At 44.4% G+C, this 18,609-nt stretch overlaps 1 protein-coding gene across 1 annotated transcript; it reads right to left on the bottom strand.

Annotated features, from left to right (window-relative positions):
* Nucleotides 1–5,910: 5,910 nt before the first annotated feature.
* Nucleotides 5,911–15,793, bottom strand: S1PR4 (sphingosine-1-phosphate receptor 4). The gene is made up of 2 exons (XM_058163570.1): nt 15,652–15,793; nt 5,911–9,649 (listed from the first exon to the last, which is right to left on the bottom strand). The coding sequence occupies exon 2, from the start codon at nt 9,324–9,326 to the stop codon at nt 8,052–8,054; it is 1,275 nt and encodes a 424-aa protein (XP_058019553.1). The 5' UTR covers nt 9,327–9,649; nt 15,652–15,793; the 3' UTR covers nt 5,911–8,051.
* Between the last annotated feature and the right edge of the window lie 2,816 nt (nt 15,794–18,609).

Here is an 18,609-nt window from a genome sequence, read left to right as displayed (position 1 = left end):
CAGGATCTCAAGCCATGTGATCCTGGCCACCATTAAACCATCTTTCCAAGCAGCCTCCATGTTTCCAGTGTCTTTGTCCCCACTTGGAACTGAACCCAGATGGATATTTCTTCCAACAATACTATCTAATATTCCGTATCTTCCTTTTCTTTTATCTCCTTTGTTAATTTATCCATCTCAGCACAGTCCAGGATTTTCCTTATCACTTCCTTCTCCGACAGTATGTTCTCATTTTTCCAGTTCTGTGCATAAGAAATTCTTGCGGCTGTTATTATGTGTAAAATTAGATACCTTATTTCTTTACTATATTTCCTATTGAGTATTCCCAGCAAAAAGGTCTCTGCTTTCCAGTCTATGTGTTGGTCAGTTATTCCTTCCAGCCATTTTCTGATCTTTTTTTTAATTGTTTTTATTCACAACTTTAAATCAGGGGTCTCCAACCTTGGCCGCTTTAAGACTTGTGGACTTCAACTCCCAGAATTTTGCTTCTGGGAGTTGAAGTCCACAAGTCTTAAAGCGGCCAAGGTTGGAGACCCCTGATTTAAATCATAATTACATTTTTACAGCTTTCCAATACTGGCATTTTTAGTAATATCCACTATCTTTCGGTCGATTCTATACATATGCATTTTATATGTTACATACTTCGTTATATAATTAATACATTTTACATACATCCCTACCACACATTAAATATAACACTTCATTATAATATCTTCTCTTTTACTATACACTATACAGCTTTAAGATGAGTGGACTTCAGTTCCCAGAATGCATAAGCTACCTGGGGCATTATGGGAGTTGAAGTCTACTCGTCTTAAAGTTGCCATGTTTGCCGCAGTCAACATTTGCGGACTTCAACTCCCAGAATGCATAAGCTACCTGGGGCATTATGGGAGTTGAAGTCTACTCGTCTTAAAGTTGCCATGTTTGCCGCAGTCAACATTTGCGGACTTCAACTCCCAGAATGCATAAGCTACCTGGGGCATTATGGGAGTTGAAGTCTACTCGTCTTAAAGTTGCCATGTTTGAAAAACACTGTTATATCCATTGCTTTTCTATAGACGAAAAGCAAATTCTGGCATAATAATGTCAAATTTTAATTTGGGGCTTTATTAATATTTTTAAAATTTTAAAACTAAATTTTAACCGGGTTTTATTATTTATATGTCTATTTTAAATATTTGGCCTATTTAATAAGTTTTTTAGATTAATGTTTTACTTTGTATATTTATGTGTTTTTATATGGCTGTACACCGCCCTGAGTCCCTAGGGATAGGGATATTCATAAAAGTATGAATAAATAAATAAATAAAATAAATAAAATTCGCTCTGTTAAATGAGAACAGAAAAGAAGTCCCGTTTTCAATCTTTTTGTTAATATTCTGGTAGCAGCTATCACAAAAGTGAGGGAATAAGGTTTTTTTAAAAAAAGAAACCCAGGTGTATTGATCCCAGTATTTTTTCATGCATTCGTGAATATAATGTGCAAAAACTCTTCAAGGAAATTATGCAGAAGACACTGTCATGTGAAAATGAACTACTGATCATGTATGATCAGTAACCATTTAGATATGAGCCAGCCGTGTGCAGCAGCTGCTAAAAAAGCCAACACAGTTCTGGGCTGCATAAACAGGGATAGAATCAAGATCACGTGAAGTGTTAATACCACTTTATAAGGCCTTGGTAAGGCCACACTTGGAATACTGCATTCAGTTTTGGTTGCCACGATGTAAAAAAGATGCTGAGACTCTAGAAAGAGTGCAGAGAAGAGCAACAAAGAGGATTAGGGGACTGGAGGCTAAAACATATGAAGAACGGTTGCAAGAACTGGGTATGTCTAGTTTAATGAAAAGAAGGACTAGGGGAGACACGATAGCAGAATTCCAATATCTCAGGGGTTGCCACAAAGAAAGCTATTCTCAAAAGCACCTGAGGGTAGAACAAGAAGCAATGGGTGGAAACTGATCAAGGAGAGAAGCAACTTAGAACTAAGGAGAAATTTCCTGACAGTGAGAACAATTAATAAGTGGAACGACTTGCCTGCAGAAGTTGTAAATGCTCCAACACTGGAAATTTTTAAGAAAATGTTAGATAACCATCTGTCTGAGATGGTGTAGGGTTTCCTGCCTGGGCAGGGGGTTGGACTAGAAGGCCTCCAACTCTGTTGTTATATTATATATGTATCATTCAGGATTTAAAGTTTGCCTAAAAGCTTACCTAAATCCTGTCATTGCATGAGAGAAATAGCTAATTCCAGAGTGATTAGAAGCAAAACTATGTACATTTTTTTTCTTTTAATGATCCCGTTAATCCCTTGCATAGGGGTGGAGTCGGGGCAACTGAATGGAGCTGAGTGTTTACTGGCCGGATGCCCTTCCTGTCGCCAATGCAGAGTTGGCAGCAGATATATACTCATTGTGGCCAGAGAGAGAGAAATATTTGCCGCTATCTAGAATCGAACTCACAGCCTTCTGATTGTGAACAAACTACGTACATCTCCAGCCAAAGTGATCTATCTGGGTTTGACTGGCCATTATGTACAGATGTACAGATTAGAGGTTCTGCTGTGACAGTGGAAAGCTTTTTTAAGAAGTAGGCACATAATCCATCAGGGCCAATAGATAGAGATTGAAGGGCCTCTGGTGGCTCAGCAGACTAAGTCTGTCTGTTATTAACACAGCTGCTTGCAATTACTGCAGGTTCAAGCCCCACCAGGCCCAAGGTTGACTCAGCCTTCCATCCTTTATAAGATAGGTAAAAAGAGGACCCAGATTGTTGGAGGCAATAAAGTTGACTTTGTATATAATATACAAATGGATGAAGACTATTGCTTAACACAGTGTAAGTCTCCCTGAGTCTTCGGAGAAGGGTGGGGTATAAATGCAAATAAAAAAAATAAAAAAAGAGAGATGGTTTTAGGTTGCGTAGTGCCTTTTCAATATTATTTTCTGTAAAACCAATACGTAGTAGATCGTTGCAATTGGTTGTGGTACAACTAGGAAATGTGGGGCCACGCATTATTTCACACATTCTTATTATTTCACACATTGCTTCACACTTATGACCATTGCAGGAATCCCTATGGTCACGTGATCAAAATCCCTATGGTCAGGTGCACTACTATTAATCTTCTCATCGTGCCCATCAGCCATCTCTTTCCACTTAACTTTGTTGCTGGCAATCCTTATGATTTATATTGATATATTGACCATCAATTGTGCTGTAAATGTTGTACATTGATGAACGTATCTTTTCTTTTATGTACACTGAGAGCAGATGCACCAAGACAAATTCCTTGTGTGTCCAATCACACTTGGCCAATAAAGAATTCTATTCTATTCTATTCTATTCTATCAAAATGTGGGCACTTCGCAACTTGTGGTGGCAGTGTTCTGAGATCATGGGATAAGTTGCAACCATCCCAGCTGACTTCCTACTAGTAAAGGAAAGGCAGCCAGATTCACTTCGTGACTGCATGATTCGCTTAACGACTGTGACAGAAAAGGTCATAAAATGGAGCAATTTTTATCCAACCACCGCCTTGTCTTAGCAATGGAAATTTGGGGGTCAATTGTGGTCATACGTTAAGGATTACTTGTATTGTAAATAGTGTATGTAAGCAGTGTGTTACCTTAGGGCAGGGTTTCACAAGCTCAGCAACTTTGAGATGTATGGACTTCAACTCCCAGAATTCCCCAGCCACCAATCCTTTAAGAGGGTTGGACTTCAACTCCCAGAACTCCCCAGCCACCAATCCTTTAAGAGGGTTGGACTTCAACTCCCAGAACTCCCCAGCCAGCAATGCTTTAAGAGGGGTGGACTTCAACTCCCAGAACTCCCCAGCCAGCAATGCTTTAAGAGGGGTGGACTTCAACTCCCAGAACTCCCCAGCCAGCAATGCTTTAAGAGGGGGTGGACTTCAACTCCCAGAATTCCTCAGCCAGCAATGCTTTAAGAGGGTTGGACTTCAACTCCCAAAACTCCCTAGCCAGCAATGCTTTAAGAGGGGTGGACTTCAACTCCCAGAACTCCCCAGCCAGCAATGCTTTAAGAGGGGTGGACTTCAACTCCCAGAACTCCCCAGCCAGCAATGCTTTAAGAGGGGTGGACTTCAACTCCCAGAACTCCCCAGCCAGCAATGCTTTAAGAGGGGTGGACTTCAACTCCCAGAACTCCCCAGCCAGCAATGCTTTAAGAGGGGTGGACTTCAACTCCCAGAATTCCCCAACCAGCAATGCTTTCAGAGGGGTGGACTTCAACTCCCAGAACTCCCTAGCCAGCAATGCTTTAAGAGGGGTGGACTTCAACTCCCAGAACTCCCCAGCCAGCAATGCTTTAAGAGGGGTGGACTTCAACTCCCAGAACTCCCCAGCCAGCAATGCTTTAAGAGGGGTGGACTTCAACTCCCAGAACTCCCCAGCCAGCAATGCTTTCAGAGGGGTGGACTTCAACTCCCAGAATTCCCCAGCCAGCAATGCTTTCAGAGGGGTGGACTTCAACTCCCAGAACTCCGCAGCCAGCAGCGCTTTAAGAGGGGTGGACTTCAACTCCCAGAACTCCCCAGCCAGTGTGATCCAGGATAGCCCAACATCAGAAGTCTGATAGCCTCTTTTGCAACTCACCAATTTTATTCAAAGGCAGAAACTTTCTGAAACGCATCAGATGCATGGGATAGTTTGTATATGTAGTTTGTAAATAGTTTTGGGCCTTATACCCTTTCTATGATTAACCTATGAAATCCTATTCCAGGGTAGGAAACACTAAGAGTTACAACATCACCGGTAAGCATTGGTCAACAGCTGCTCCGGATGCAAATGAATCTCAGGTCCTCTTTTGTAAATGGATGAGTAACACAAGATCCAAAAAAAAATTACATTTCCTCTTGTTTAAGAAAGGCTGTTCCCTTGGAATTTCTCAAACTTTGAGGGACACCCTTGTACAGCACAAAATGTTCTAATCTGCCCTCTCCCTGTCATGCTATGCAATTCATACTTTCCGTCCATTGATTGCTAAAATGTCTTGAGGTTTCTTAACCTTCGCAACTTCATGATGGCGTAGACTTCAATTCCCAGAATGTCCCAGCCAGCCACCTGGGAGCTGAAAGGCCACAATGCACCAAAGGTGCATTTTTCGAAAGGCAACGGAATTTTGTTTTTTCCTTAAAGACGTTTCCCTTCTCATTCCAAGAAGCTCGCTCTGTTCTGACTGAACGGAAGAACCGTCAGAACTGAAGAAGCTTCGTGGATGAGAAGGGAAACGTCTTCAAGGAAAAACAGAGTCCAGTTGCATTTTGGGGGAAAAAGCACCTTTGGGATAACCATGACCTGGATGACTGAGAATCAGGGATGGGATATAGCCGGTTCAGGGAAAACCGGATGTTAATTTTAATCTAGTTCGCCGAACCGGCTGTTGCAAGGACTGGCTGACCCCACCCACCCACCCCTCCCAGGAGTCTCCACACAGCCCGTTTTGGATGCCAGGTAAGTGCAGGGCCTGCACGGAGACTCTGTGGGGGCAAAAAATGGACCTATCTGAAGCTCTGGAAGTCCGGAAATGGGCCCATTTCTGGCCTCTGGAGGGCCTCTGGAGCCTGGGGGAGGCTGTTTTCGCCCTCCTGGAGGCTCAAGGAAAGCCTCGGGAATCTGGGGAGGGTAAAAACGCCCCCTCCCTCATGGTGCAGGAAGCCGAGGAAGCCACACCCACCATGGCCACGCCCACCCAGCAATCTGGCAGAGAACTGGTGGCTAAAATTTCTGAATCCCACCCCTGATAAGAATCTCTATAGACATAAAACCCACAATCTTAAAAATCGTCGAGTTTGGAAAACACTTAGAAATTTGCGTTTCGGTTTTCGTCCTTCTTCCCAATACGCAAAACAGAACATGGACTATTTCTGACCACGCGTAGTAAGTTTAGCTTATTTATTTACTACTTTTTGCCATCTCAAGAAGAAACTTTCAAGGCGCAGGTTTTTTTTAAAAAAAGTCGGAAAACATACATACATTCATACATATGTACAGATTCCTGCATTCAAGGTTGTTTTCAGTTTACCACGGTTTGCAAGACAAATGGAGTTTGCGAATAAAAGAATAATCGGTTAAAAAAAAATACATTCGGTCTAAGGAAGTTCAATCTAAGCTGAACACACCTAGTTTCAACAGTCCATAAAGGACGAAAGAAAATATATCTCAGCAGCGGAATTCACTCGACGTATATACAATTGAAAATACTTTCTACGAAGAACTGGCCTTTGCTGTAATTGCTATAACTTTTTAAACAAGTGAGAAATAATCCCTTGACTATTTCAGCTGTATTCCCAGTGGTTGGATGAATGGATGGACGGATGGATGATGAGGCTTAACAAAGTCTTAATAAAAGACAGAGATTGTCCCAATGTACTGTTGGGTATGAAGTAAAATACCTATCTGGTTCCGATTGCTGTAAGCTTAAAAGGTAAAGGTTCCCCTCGCACATATGTGCTAGTCGTTCCTGACTCTAGGGGGCGGTGCTCATCTCCGTTTCAAAGCCAAAGAGCCAGCGCTGTCCGAAGACGTCTCCGTGGTCATGTGGCCGGCATGACTCAATGCCAAAGGCGCACGGAACGCTGTTCCCTTCCCACCAAAGGTGGTCTCTATTTTTTCTACTTGCATTTTTTACCTGCTTTCGAACTGCTAGGTTGGCAGAAGCTGGGACTAGTAACAGGAGCTCACCCCGTTACACGGCAGCACTAGGGATTCGAACCGCTGAACTGCCAACCTTTCGATTCACAAGCTCAGCGTCTTACCCACTAAGCCACCTATGCTGTAAGCTTACTTAAAAAAAAATTACTGGATGTACCAATCCAGTAAGAATGCCCCAAGGTGGAATATAGGTAGTCTTTTGACTTATGACAACAGTAGTGGCATGAGTTTTGGGCCATTTTATGATCTTTCTTGCCACTGTCGTTAAATGAATCCGATTTCCCTGTTGACTTTGCTTGTCAGAAGCCTGCAAAAGGGGATCAGGTGACACCCCAGGGGGACACTGCAACCATCATAAACACGAGTCAGTTGCCTAGTGCCTGAATTTTGATCCGGCGATCATGGATTTGCAGTGGTTGTAAGTGTGAAAAGCACTCATTTTCCCAGTGCCCTTAGGACTATGGACAGTCAGCCAAACGAACCGCTATAAGTCGAGGACTACCTGTCCTCTTTTCTTAACGAAGAGTTTTCTCCTCTTTCTCAGAACCCATTAGAAGAATTGTGTGCCAATACAGTAATAGAATAGGCTGCTCCAATTTTTTTTTACTACTGGTTCTGTGGGAGTGGCTTGGTGGGCGTGGTGTTGCTTGGTGGGTGTGGCTTGGTGGGCATGCTGTGGCTTGGTGGGTGTGGCAGGGGAAGGATACTGCAAGATCTCCATTCCCTCCCCACTCCTGGGGGAAGGATACTGCAAAATCCCCATTCCCTTCCCACTCCTGGGGGGAAGGATATTGCAAAATCTCCACTCCCACCCCACTCCTGGGGGAAGGATACTGCAAAATCCCTATCCCTCCCCACTCCTGGGGGAAGGATACTGCAAAATTCCCATTCCCTCCCCACTCCTGGGGGAAGGATGTTGCAAAATCTCCACTCCCACCCCACCTTGGGGCCAGTCAGAGGTGGTATTTGCTGGTTCTCTGAACTGCTCAAAATTTCCGCTACTGGTTCTCCAGAACCTGCTGGATTTCACCCCTGGGTTGCTCCAGCTTTTGAGATTTAGTCACGTTCCTACAGAAGCACCGAGTCCTGCAAGAAATCAGCTGGAAAAAACAAAGGGTTATGTCAGAAGTCAAAGTCAAACAGCTGGATGAAAGGGAAGGAAGGGCTGACATCAGCCAGGGAAGTCAAGAACAAGGAACCTCTTCAGAACCTGTGCAGTTGAGGTTGCCCAAGGAAGACGTGCTTGGAACAGGACGTCCTTTGGATTTCACTGGTCCACTGGTTGACCCTTGGTTGACCACTAGTCATCGAGGAGGGCAACGGACTGAGCAAGTCCCCTCATCGGGCATCAGCAACTCGAAGCTCTCGTTACGTTGCAGAAGACCCATGCGGGTAAGGTTGGCCGGAGCCATCACTGACCACCAAAGCGCTCAACGTGCTGGAGTTGCTGGAGAGAGGTTCTTTCCTGGCGGTCCGTTTCTCTATCACGGGGCTGCGGAAGCTCTCGCGCACCTTCAAGGAGCTCCCCACCTCTGTGGAGGAGCTGTGGAGGTGGTCGCTGGGGGCGAGGCAGCCGCGGGGACCTTGCCACCCTGCCGAGATGCAGCAGCAGCAGAGCAGCTCCACCACGGCCCGCCTCACCTCTTGGCTTTTCAAAGAGTAGACGATGGGGTTGATAAAGGAGTTGAGGACCGCCAAGGTGACGCACCAGCCGAAGGCCTTCTGCAGCCACAGGGCTTTGCTCTTGTCGAAGATGTCGATCAGGAGCAGCAGGAAGAGAGGGATCCAGCAGATCAGGAAGGTGAGGAGGATGATGAGCACCGTCTTCAGCAGCCGTAGGGACCTCTTCCGGCTTCCGTTGGAGAAGCCCAGCTTGACCCTCCTCCCGACCCAGCAGTAGATGGAGCAGTAGAGGCTCACCACGCCCACCAGGATGATACTGAACATGACGACCGTGAAGAGGATGTAATTCTTGGCGTAAAGCGGCAACAAGGTGGAACAGCGAGGCACGTCGCAAATGCAGTTCCAGCCGAGCAAAGGAAGCAGGCCGATCACGAAGGCCAAGAGCCAGGAGAAGAAAATGCAGTTCCGGAGACGGCACGTCTTGACGGACTCGCTTTCCGCGATGGGCCTCACCATGGCGCTGAAGCGTTCGACGGCCGTCACCAGCAGGCTGAAGGTGGAGGCCGCCAAGGCGATGAAAAGGATCCCTTCGCGGAGAAACCACATGTAGGGGTACAGCTGGAAGGTCGTCCGGCCCGACAAGCAGAGGTTGGTCAAGTAAGCGATCCCGGCCAGCAGGTCGCTGGAAGAGATGCTGGCCAGGCAGGTGAAAATCCAACGTCGGCTTCTCACCTTAAAGAGGATGGCCGTCAGGACCACCAGGTTCTCCAAAATGATGAGGCAGCTGGCGGCGATGATGACGATCTTGAGGACGTCGAGTTGGTCTTCCTCGGGACGCCGGTGGCTCAGCCGTCCGGTGAGGTTGTAATGGTACAGAATGATGTTGAAGTCCTCAGTGGCCGTCAGGAGGGAGCAGGACTGCTGGCCACGGACGGAGCCAAGCGGGGCCTTGAAGGCAGAAGTAGGGAATGAAGAAGGAAAGGAGGAGGAGGAGGAGGACAGTTGGCTTCGGTCCGTCATGTTGTGGAGAAAAGAAACCGTTGTGGAGAAAAGGAATCGCAGTGGGCAGTGCAGGTGGGCCTGTGGTTGGAAAGACGTGGTGAGGACACCAGCTGCGTTGCCGGAGGAGGAAAAGAGAGCAGCTTTTAGGACAGCAGCCGCGCACGGGTTGCAAAACCCAGGTGTCCGAATCCGGCTTCGGAGGAGCTGAACCGGATTGGAAGATGCAAAGGCCGCTCGAGCATCTCCGGAGAGGAACCGATGCGCCAGCAAGAGCGGCAGCCGCCTTCAAGTGCTTTGCCTCAGATTCCTGGTAGAGGCGCCCGCGGACCGCAGGAGGAAGCCTGGTGGGAATTGAAAACGAAAAGAGAGGGGGAAAAAAGAGAGAAAAGCAGATTAAAAGTGTTGCAGTAGCATTCGGCAATGTTTCGTGCCGAATTTTCTACAGCCGTCAGCACATTGTTTTCTAATTTCGGGGTTTGGCACCGTTTCAGCGCACGATGCAATCAGTTTACCGGCTTTTCATTTTTGTTTTCTTGCTTCGTCCGGCACGCGACCCCGGTTATTAGTTAAAAGCCTTGCGCAATATGCGGGAGGGTTTCCTAATCATGACGATGCAATCAATTTACCGCTCTTCTCTCGTGAATGAGTACATGACCTCGGCGATCAAAAGAGACTTAAGAAACTCCAAAACTTCTCTTGGCTGCAATAGGCCTTTTTTTGTAGCGGGGGGGGGGGAGGGGAAGGTGGTTTTCCTTTAGAATCAGTGAAATCAAGGCAGTTTCCGACAGGAAGAAAAGAGAGCGGAGGGGAAAAAACCCTCCCGAACCAATCGGATTTTACGTTTTATTTAAAGGTGGTCCTCGACTGACCACCGTTAGTTTAGTGACCATTCAAAGTTACGACGTGACTAAAAAAGTGACTTAGGACCAGTTTTCACACTGATAAATGTTGCAGCATCAAACATGATGAAGTAATCAAAATTTGGGGATAGGATAGAATCGAATTGAATTGAATTGAATTGAATTGAATTGAATTGAATCGAATAGAATAGAATAGAATAGAATAGAATAGAATAGAATAGAATAGAATAACAGAGTTGGAAGGGAACCTTGGAGGTCTTCTAGTCCAACCCCCTGCTTAGGCAGGAAACCCTACACCCAGCTTCAAGTAATTTAACAACCAGTTCTTCCAACAACCAGTTTGCCAAACTGCTCAGAAAGTTAACAACCGGTTCTCCCAACGTGGTGCGAACTGACTGAATCCCACCACTGCCTACACCACTTCAGACAAACGGTTATCCTACAGCTCAAAACATATTTATTCATCTGCGCGGGACTGGATTAGATTTTAAATTTATTGGTTTTAAACGGGTTTTTATTTTTTATATTAATTTTAATAATGGGCTATAGAATAAGTTTTTTAACTGTTATTTTAACTTGTATTTATATGTATTTTTAATTGCCTGTGAACCGCCCTGAGTCCCTAGGGAGATAGGGCGGTATACAAATATGAAAAATAAATAAATAAATAAATAAATAAAACTTCTTAAAAACTTCCAGTGTTGGAGCATTCGCAACTTCTGGTGGCAAGTTGTTCCACTGGTTAAATGTTCAAACTGCCAGGAAATTTCTCCTTAGTTCGAAGTTGCTTCTCTCCTTGAAAAGTTTCCACCCATTGCTTCTTATCCTGCCTTCGAGCGCTTTGGAGAATAGCGAGACTCCCTCTTCTTTGGGGCAGCCCCTGGGATTTAAAAGGGATGCAATGTCCCAGGGTTGTGCCATCCCCTTTTGTGACCTCTTGACAAGCAGAGTCAGTGGGGAAGCCCGATTCATTTAACGACCGTGTTACTAACTGAACTGCAGTGATTTAAACCCCCCAAAACTGTGTGTATGGCACAAAACACTCACACCCACAATGTGCTGGACTGCAAGGGAGAGGCTGGGGATTATTGTATCAGCTGCCACATGGCGATTTGTATTTATTAGTGCCATGGATTTCTTACTGAGGTTAGTCCTCGTCTTACGACCGCAGCCGAGCCTCAAATTTCCATCACTAAGCAGGCAATTGTGAAGTGAGCTGCGCCCCATTTTACGACGTTCGCTTACGTTAAGCGAATCGCTGCCGTTCTTAAGTGAATCGTGCAGTCGTTACGCACCTTCGGCTTCCCTCATTGGCTATGCTTGCGGGGAGGTCGCGAAAGGGGATCACATGAGCCCAGGACTGTGAAACGGTCATAAATATATGCCAATTGCCAAGTGGCCAAATTTCAATCAAATGACCGTCGAGGATGCTACTATAAATGTGATAACCGATCATAACTTAAGTCAGGGGTCTCCAACCGTGGTCCCTTTAAGACTTGTGGACTTCAACTCCCAGAGTCCCTCAGCCAGCAAAGCTGGCTGAGGAACTCTGGGAGTTGAAGTCCACAAGTCTTAAAGGGACCACGGTTGGAGACCCTTGACTTAAGTTACTTTTTTCAGTGCCGTCACTAAACAAACATTTGTAAGTTGAGCAGTATCTGCACTGACATTTATAAAGCAACCAGGTTTAACGCTAGGTCTTCAAAGCAGAGTACTTAGTTCTCCCTCTTCCTGTTTTCCCCATAACACCCCTGCAAGGTAGGCCAGGCAGACAAAGAGTTAATGACTCAACATCCTCCAGGGAAACTTTCAGAAATGAGGATGGAGCAGAAATTGGCTTTCCAGGGTTGACCCAACTCCATCACCATTACAGGTAAGTCCTCGACTTACAACAGTTCGTTTAGTGACCGTTCAAAGTTATCAAAAAGGGACCATGTTTCACACTTAAGACCACTGCAGCAGCCCCAGGATGATGATGAAAATTCAGACACTTGGCAACTGGTTCATATTTACGACGGTCGCCGTGTCCCGGGGTCACGTGATCCTCTTTTGCGACCTTCCGACAAGCAAAGCCAACAAGGAATCCAGATTCACTTAACAGCCGTGTGACTCATTTAACACATGCAACGATTCATTTAACAAGGAAGGAAAGGAAAGTCGTAAAAAAATGGGGCAAAATTCACCTCAACGAACGTTCCGCTCAGCAGCATAAATTTTGGCCTCAATTACGGTCGTAAAACCGAGGACTACCTGTAGTTGCTGGGGAAACGGGAATGAGTTTCGACGCCACCCCTGCGGTGTTGCCCACCCACATCCACACGAGCAGCTGCAGCATCGCGAAGCTTACACGCACGTACAACTCTAACCAGAATTTCGTTTTCTTCTCAGTGGTGAAATAGTTAAAAGGTTCGGGAGAATTTTGCCCAGATTTCGCATAAATCAATAAAGGCTTTACATAAATCAATCAAGCTAATTTTAACCACGGTTTCATTTCTAGTTGTTCGTTTTCGTTGTGGTTGGAGGGCACCTGGAAGGTGGGAGGACGTTATAAATAAACCATTTTTATGTGCGGTTTGTAAAACCTAGTAAGAGGACTCTGGAAGAATTCCCTCATTTGATGACTAAGTTACATTCGCGAATCAAGCTTAGTCATAACCTGGGGTATTTTTATTTATTTTTTTGGGCTTGGTTATAGTTTAGCGCGATGCTTCATTCCCGCCACTGGAGTATGTAAATCCTAGTTTCATATATTTATTTATTTATTTATTTATTTTTATTTATTTATTTTGTCACAACAATATATGTAACTATCATACAGAAAGGTTATATAGTATATAAAGGTATAGAAGAAAAGAAAAACAATAGGACAGGAGCGGTAGGCACGTTTGTGCGCTTATGCACGCCCCTTATGGTCCTCTTAGGAATGGGGTGAGGTCAATAGTAGAAAGTTTTTGGTTAAAGCTTTTAGGATTATGAGAAGAGACCACAGAGTCAGGTAAAGTATTCCAAGCACTGATGATTCTGTTACAGAAGTCATATTTTCTGCAATCTAGATTAAAGCGGTTGACATTAAGTTTAAATCTATTGGTTGCTCTTGTATTATTGCAATTAAAGCTGAAGTAGTCTTTGACAGGAAGGACATTACAATAGATGATTCTGTGAGTTAAACTTAGGTCTTGTCGAAGGCGACGGAGTTCCAAGTTTTCTAAGCCTAGGATTTCAAGTCTGGTGGGATAAGGTATTTTGTTGTTTTCAGAGGAATGGAGAACTCTTCTTGTAAAATATTTCTGGACACGTTCAATTGTATTGATGTCAGAGATGTGGTGAGGGTTCCAAACAGGCGAGCTGTATTCTAGAATTGGTCTAGCAAATGTTTTATATGCTCTGGTTAGTAGTGTTATATATATTGGGTTACCCTAACCAGTTGTGGCTGAGTCAGTAAACCGAGGATCACAACCGAAGACTTAAGAGTCTTAAAAAAAAAAAAGAATTTTTGTTCCATTATCCTAAATCACAGGTCTCCTGCGGTTAAAAAAAAAACGAAGGAAGGATATCCCAGGATCCTTAAATCCAGGGAAGATTTCACACAAAACGTGAAATCAGTTTCTCCAATCGATTTCTCTTGCAGAAAACCGCTCCGTCAATCCTTTGACCACCGGAAAAAAGAACTATAGATTTAAGCTCTTAAATAAAAGTGTTGCGGTGAAGAAGAAGAAGAAGAAAAAATCCTACTTAAAAAAAAGAAAAGAATAAAAGATGGCAAGTGATTAAAATCTCCACATGCTCTGAAGAAAAATCGGTGGGAATGGGGGGGAAATACAGATTTAGTGCCATGTTAATTTCAAAAATAGAGGTTTTGAACAGCGGGGGGACAATATGTCATTCAGTCCCTGCTCTATTTTTCTTTTTTACCGTTGCTAGTTCCAGAATTAATCCATTTCAAACACCCCTACTAAATAACGGCTTAACATGTGGACATGCCCAATGGCTGCAAATTGCTCCGCCGTGATTTACTTTAAACATGGTTTGTTCGGCAAACCGTGATTCCTAGATCACATCTCAAGCCGAAAGCAAAGAAAATCATGGCCATCTCTACCGGGCGAGCCGACTCCACCATAGAGAGAGAAAAAAATCTCACCAAACAGCTGGGTCCACATCACACGTTTAACCCAGTTATTAAACAAACCCATTTTTCCCGCATTCACACATTACATCGAACTGTAAATTCACCCGTTGGTTCTGAGGCGCAGACTATGCTGAGCGAGGGGACGGAAAAAAATTAACTAAGGGAAACGTTAAATCAATCCGTTGGCTAAGTCTTTACTTGACTAGGTTGTGTGAACGCAGCCACACTGTTGACACGCAAGTCAACCTGTCACTAAATCCGATGAAACTTCACTTCCAGGGGGAAACCTGTGGAGAAATTTTGTAGTCTTTCTCCTAAATTGGAGCTCTCGGATCGATTTGAGATTTATAGGCACCAAATCGATCCGAGAGTGGAGGATCCCAGTGGAAGATCCCAGATTCAAGGAATCTACTTTCTGCGGAGAGCTGTCCGAGAGAGGCGATTAGAGAATCGACAGTGCTTATCTTTTTTTTCCCACTTCTGTACGGGAGTCGGCATGGGATTCCCCCGTGTTTTTTTTGTCCAGTGACAAGAAAGCAAGGGGAAAACCCTTCTTTAGCCAAAGAAATTTCGTTACTCAAAATAGATAACAGATTTTTTTTTTTAATTTCTTGATTTAAAGCAGGGGTCTCCAACCTTGGCCACTTTAAGACTTGTGGACTTTAACTCCCAGAATTCCTCAGCCAGCAAAGCTGGCTGAGAAACTCTTGGAGTTGAAGTCCACAAGTCGTAAAGTGGCCAAGATTGAAGACCCCTGATTTAAAGCATATCTATTTAACCAAGGCTGTGCACCCTCCAATCCCTGGGATGGATAATCCACATCACCTTTGATCCGAAACTGACTTTCTTGGACTTTGGCGTTGGATGCGGTGAGAACCTGTTCTGGACTATCTATCCCGGTTAATGGTCTTAGTCCTTAGCCCCATGATGTCTTGCCAAGCAAATCAGGGTTAAGCCGAGGACGGTCTAGGGCAGAGTTCGAACACAGCTCCTCTCTGAGCATCGGATGGCCAGCTATCCCTTCCAATGATATAGACGCAGGAGCAAGGGAATAATAATAATAATAATAATAATAATAATAATAATAATAATAATAATAATAATAATAATAATAATAATAATAATAATTCGCTGATACATCACGCAGTCCTAAACGCTTGGGAAGGGTTCGACTACTGATCAGTGATACGAAATCCAGCATAGTTATCTAGTTTGCTGCGTATACTGTCATAATAATAATAATAATAATACTTGCAAAGGAGGTCGGAGAACGTTGAACAACTGAACGGAGAGAAGAAGGGAAGGGAAAATATTTTTTTAAAAAAAAATGTTTGTCCTTGTTTTCCCCGCAACTCACCTGCTCAAAAAATGAGTCCACCTCACCAGCAACCGTTCAGCGGTGCGATGTGATTCATCTGCTAATCCTCTCAAAAGTTCACGTGCGGTGATCAAAAATTACTAGGATGTGACTTGACCCAAAGTCTGTGTTTGTCTACAAGTGCATTATGTTTTTTCCTCTCTCTCTCTCTCTCTCTCTCTCTCTCTTTCTTTCTCCCCCTCCCTCCCTCCCTCTCTCTTGTTTTTTTTGTTATTTTGGGTCTGTGCTTTAAAAATTTTAAAAAGGGGCCGTGTCAAGAGGAAGGAGGTATTGCTACACCCAGAACTGAAAAACCGCAAACGGACCCACCCAAGAAGCGGTTGGCAGGGTGTCAAAAAATTTTTAAAAAATAAAAAATATCTATTTTGCCTTCGGGCTGTACCCCATTCTTCCAGTCAGCATGTCAAGTTAGCCTCTATTTTCCATTCCAAAGACAGAAACACAAAGACCTTCATTGTTAATGCCAAGAGTTAGTTTCAAGATATGAATTGTAGGATCTTCGGGGCAAAATTTGGGTCAAGCACTTACGGACAGGGGATGGCACTGTTGGTTGCTACACACTCTTCTCTTTGTTTATTTCTCCCTCTTCTGCTTCCTCTATTATTCTCTATCCTGGCTGATGCTGGTAGAATATAGAATCATAGGGTGGAAGGGACCCTAGAGGTCTTCTAGTCCAACCCCCTGCTCAGACCGGAGGCTCTATGTCATTCCGAACAAATCCCAAAGGTGCTTTTTCAAAAGGCAACTGGACTTGGTTTTTCCTTGAAGACATTTTCGCTTCTCATCCAAGAAGCTTCTTCACTTCTGAAGAAGCTTCTTGGATGAGAAACGAAACGTCTTCAAGGAAAAAACCAAGTCCAATTGCCTTTTGAAAAAGCACCTGTGGGACAACCATGATTTGGATGACTGAGAGTCTCCATAGACATTCCAGACAAATGACTGTCTGATCTCATCTTAAAAACCTCCAGTGATGGAGCATCCACAACTTCTGGAGGCAAATCGTTCCACTGGTTAATTGTTCTAACTGTCAGGAAATTTCTCCCTGGTTCTAAGTTGCTTCTCTCCTTGATTAGTTTCCACCCATTGCTTCTTGTCCTGCCCTCAGGTGCTTTGGAGAATAAGTTGACCCGCTCTTCTTTGTGGCAGCTCCTCAAATATTGGAACACTGCTATCATGTCACCCCCTGGTCCTTCTTTTCATCAAACTAGACATACCCAATTTCCGCCACCGTTCTTCCTATGCTTTAGCCTCCAGACCCTTAATCATTTTTGTTGCTCTTCTCTGCACTCTTTCCAGAGTCTCAACATCTTTTTTTATATTGTGGCGACCAAAACTGAATGCCGTATTCCAAGTGTGGCCTATTCCAAGCCATTTTAAAGTGGTATTAACACCAGTGGTTGGATTCAAATAATTTAACAACCGGTTCTCTGCCCTAATGATTTCTTCCAACAACCAGTTCACCAAACTGTTCAGAAAGTGAACAACCGGTTCTCCCGAAGTGGTGCAAATTGGCTGAATCCCACCACTGATTAACACTTCACGTGATCTTGATTCTATCCCTCTGTTGATGCAGCCCAGAACTGTGTTGGCTTTTTTGGCAGCTATATCACAAGGCTGGCTCATATTTAAGTGATTGTCCACTAGGACTCCAAGATGCCTCTCTCAGTAAGAGATGCCTCTTACTACTATTGAATTAGGTACCACCTATTCTGTACCTGTGCATATGGATTTCCTCGCCGCAGTGTAAAACCTTCCTTAGCTCACCACTGAATTTCATTTTGTTAGAGGCTAAACCATCTAACTCAAACCACTGGGCCTCTTATCATTTTTCTTGCTCTTCTCTACACTCTTTCTGGAGTCTTAGCACCTGGCCTTTTGCCTTCTGCAGACCCCGGATGGACCTCCTCTCTGGTAGACACACAGTTCCCAGGTTCCTTTCCCAGCACCCAGCTGCAGGTATCTGCTGAAGGGGATGAGAAGGGGAATCCCCTTCTCCAAAATGTAATCTAGGGGCGACTTCCAGTCCTCTAGTCTTTCCTGTTGGGTGGGTGAGACCCAACAGGGTTGCGTTGTTGTACTTGGGGGGTTGTTAAGAAGGCAGGAACGGGGTCCAATAAATGCTTCCGCGTTTACATGATAGCAGTGTTCCAATATCTCAGGGGCTGCCCCAAAGAAGAGGGGGTCAAACTATTCTCCAAAGAATAGTTTTTGCAAGAAGCAATGGGTGGAAACTAATCAAGGAGAGAAGCAACTTAGAACTAAGAGAAATTTCCTGACAGTTAGAACCAATTAATAAGTGGAACAACTTGCCTGCAGAAGTTGTGAATGCTCCAACACTGGAAATGTTTAAGAAAATGTTGGATAACCATCTGTCTGAGATGGTGTAGGGTTTTCCTGCCTGGGCAGGGGGTTGGACTAGAAGGCCTCCAAGGTCCCTTCCAACTCTGTTGTTATTATTATTATTGACAAGAAGCCTCCAATCCATTGCATCTGAAGCCACATTTTCTCTGATATGGATGTTGTTTTTGAGTTTTACGCTGTTTCTCAAATCTGGCTTTTGTTTTCGAGTGACTCTCACTTCTCCTTCGGCATTTGTTTCGGATCTATATTTGTGCTTTATAGTAGAGATCACAGAAAACCCTTGTTGTTTGTCCACAGAGTAAAAGAATGAATTTGAACCACAATCCTTCCTTGAATTCACACAGAGTGAGAGAAAGCCAGTTTGGTCTAGTGGTAAATGCACCACGCTGGGAGCTGGGAGACAGTGAATTTTAGTCCCGCCTTAGGCATGAAAGCTGGCTATGTGACTTTGGGCCAATCACCAGGAGATGGTAAGTTCTAGTCCTGCTTTAGGCATGAAAGCCAGCTGGGTGACTTTGGGCCAATCAAAAGGAGACAGTAAGTTTTAGTCCCGCCTTAGGCATGAAAGCCAGCTGG

This window comes from Ahaetulla prasina, chromosome 1 (assembly GCF_028640845.1).
Source record: "Ahaetulla prasina isolate Xishuangbanna chromosome 1, ASM2864084v1, whole genome shotgun sequence".
Classification (NCBI taxonomy): domain Eukaryota; kingdom Metazoa; phylum Chordata; class Lepidosauria; order Squamata; family Colubridae; genus Ahaetulla; species Ahaetulla prasina.
Note: the sequence above shows the minus strand (reverse complement) of the source record. Positions and strands in the feature narration are given on the sequence as shown.

Coding starts and splice junctions, on each gene's coding strand:
- S1PR4 (XM_058163570.1), bottom strand. CDS start 9,326: ATGACGGACCGAAGCCAACTGTCCTCCTCCTCCTCCTCCTTTCCTTCT.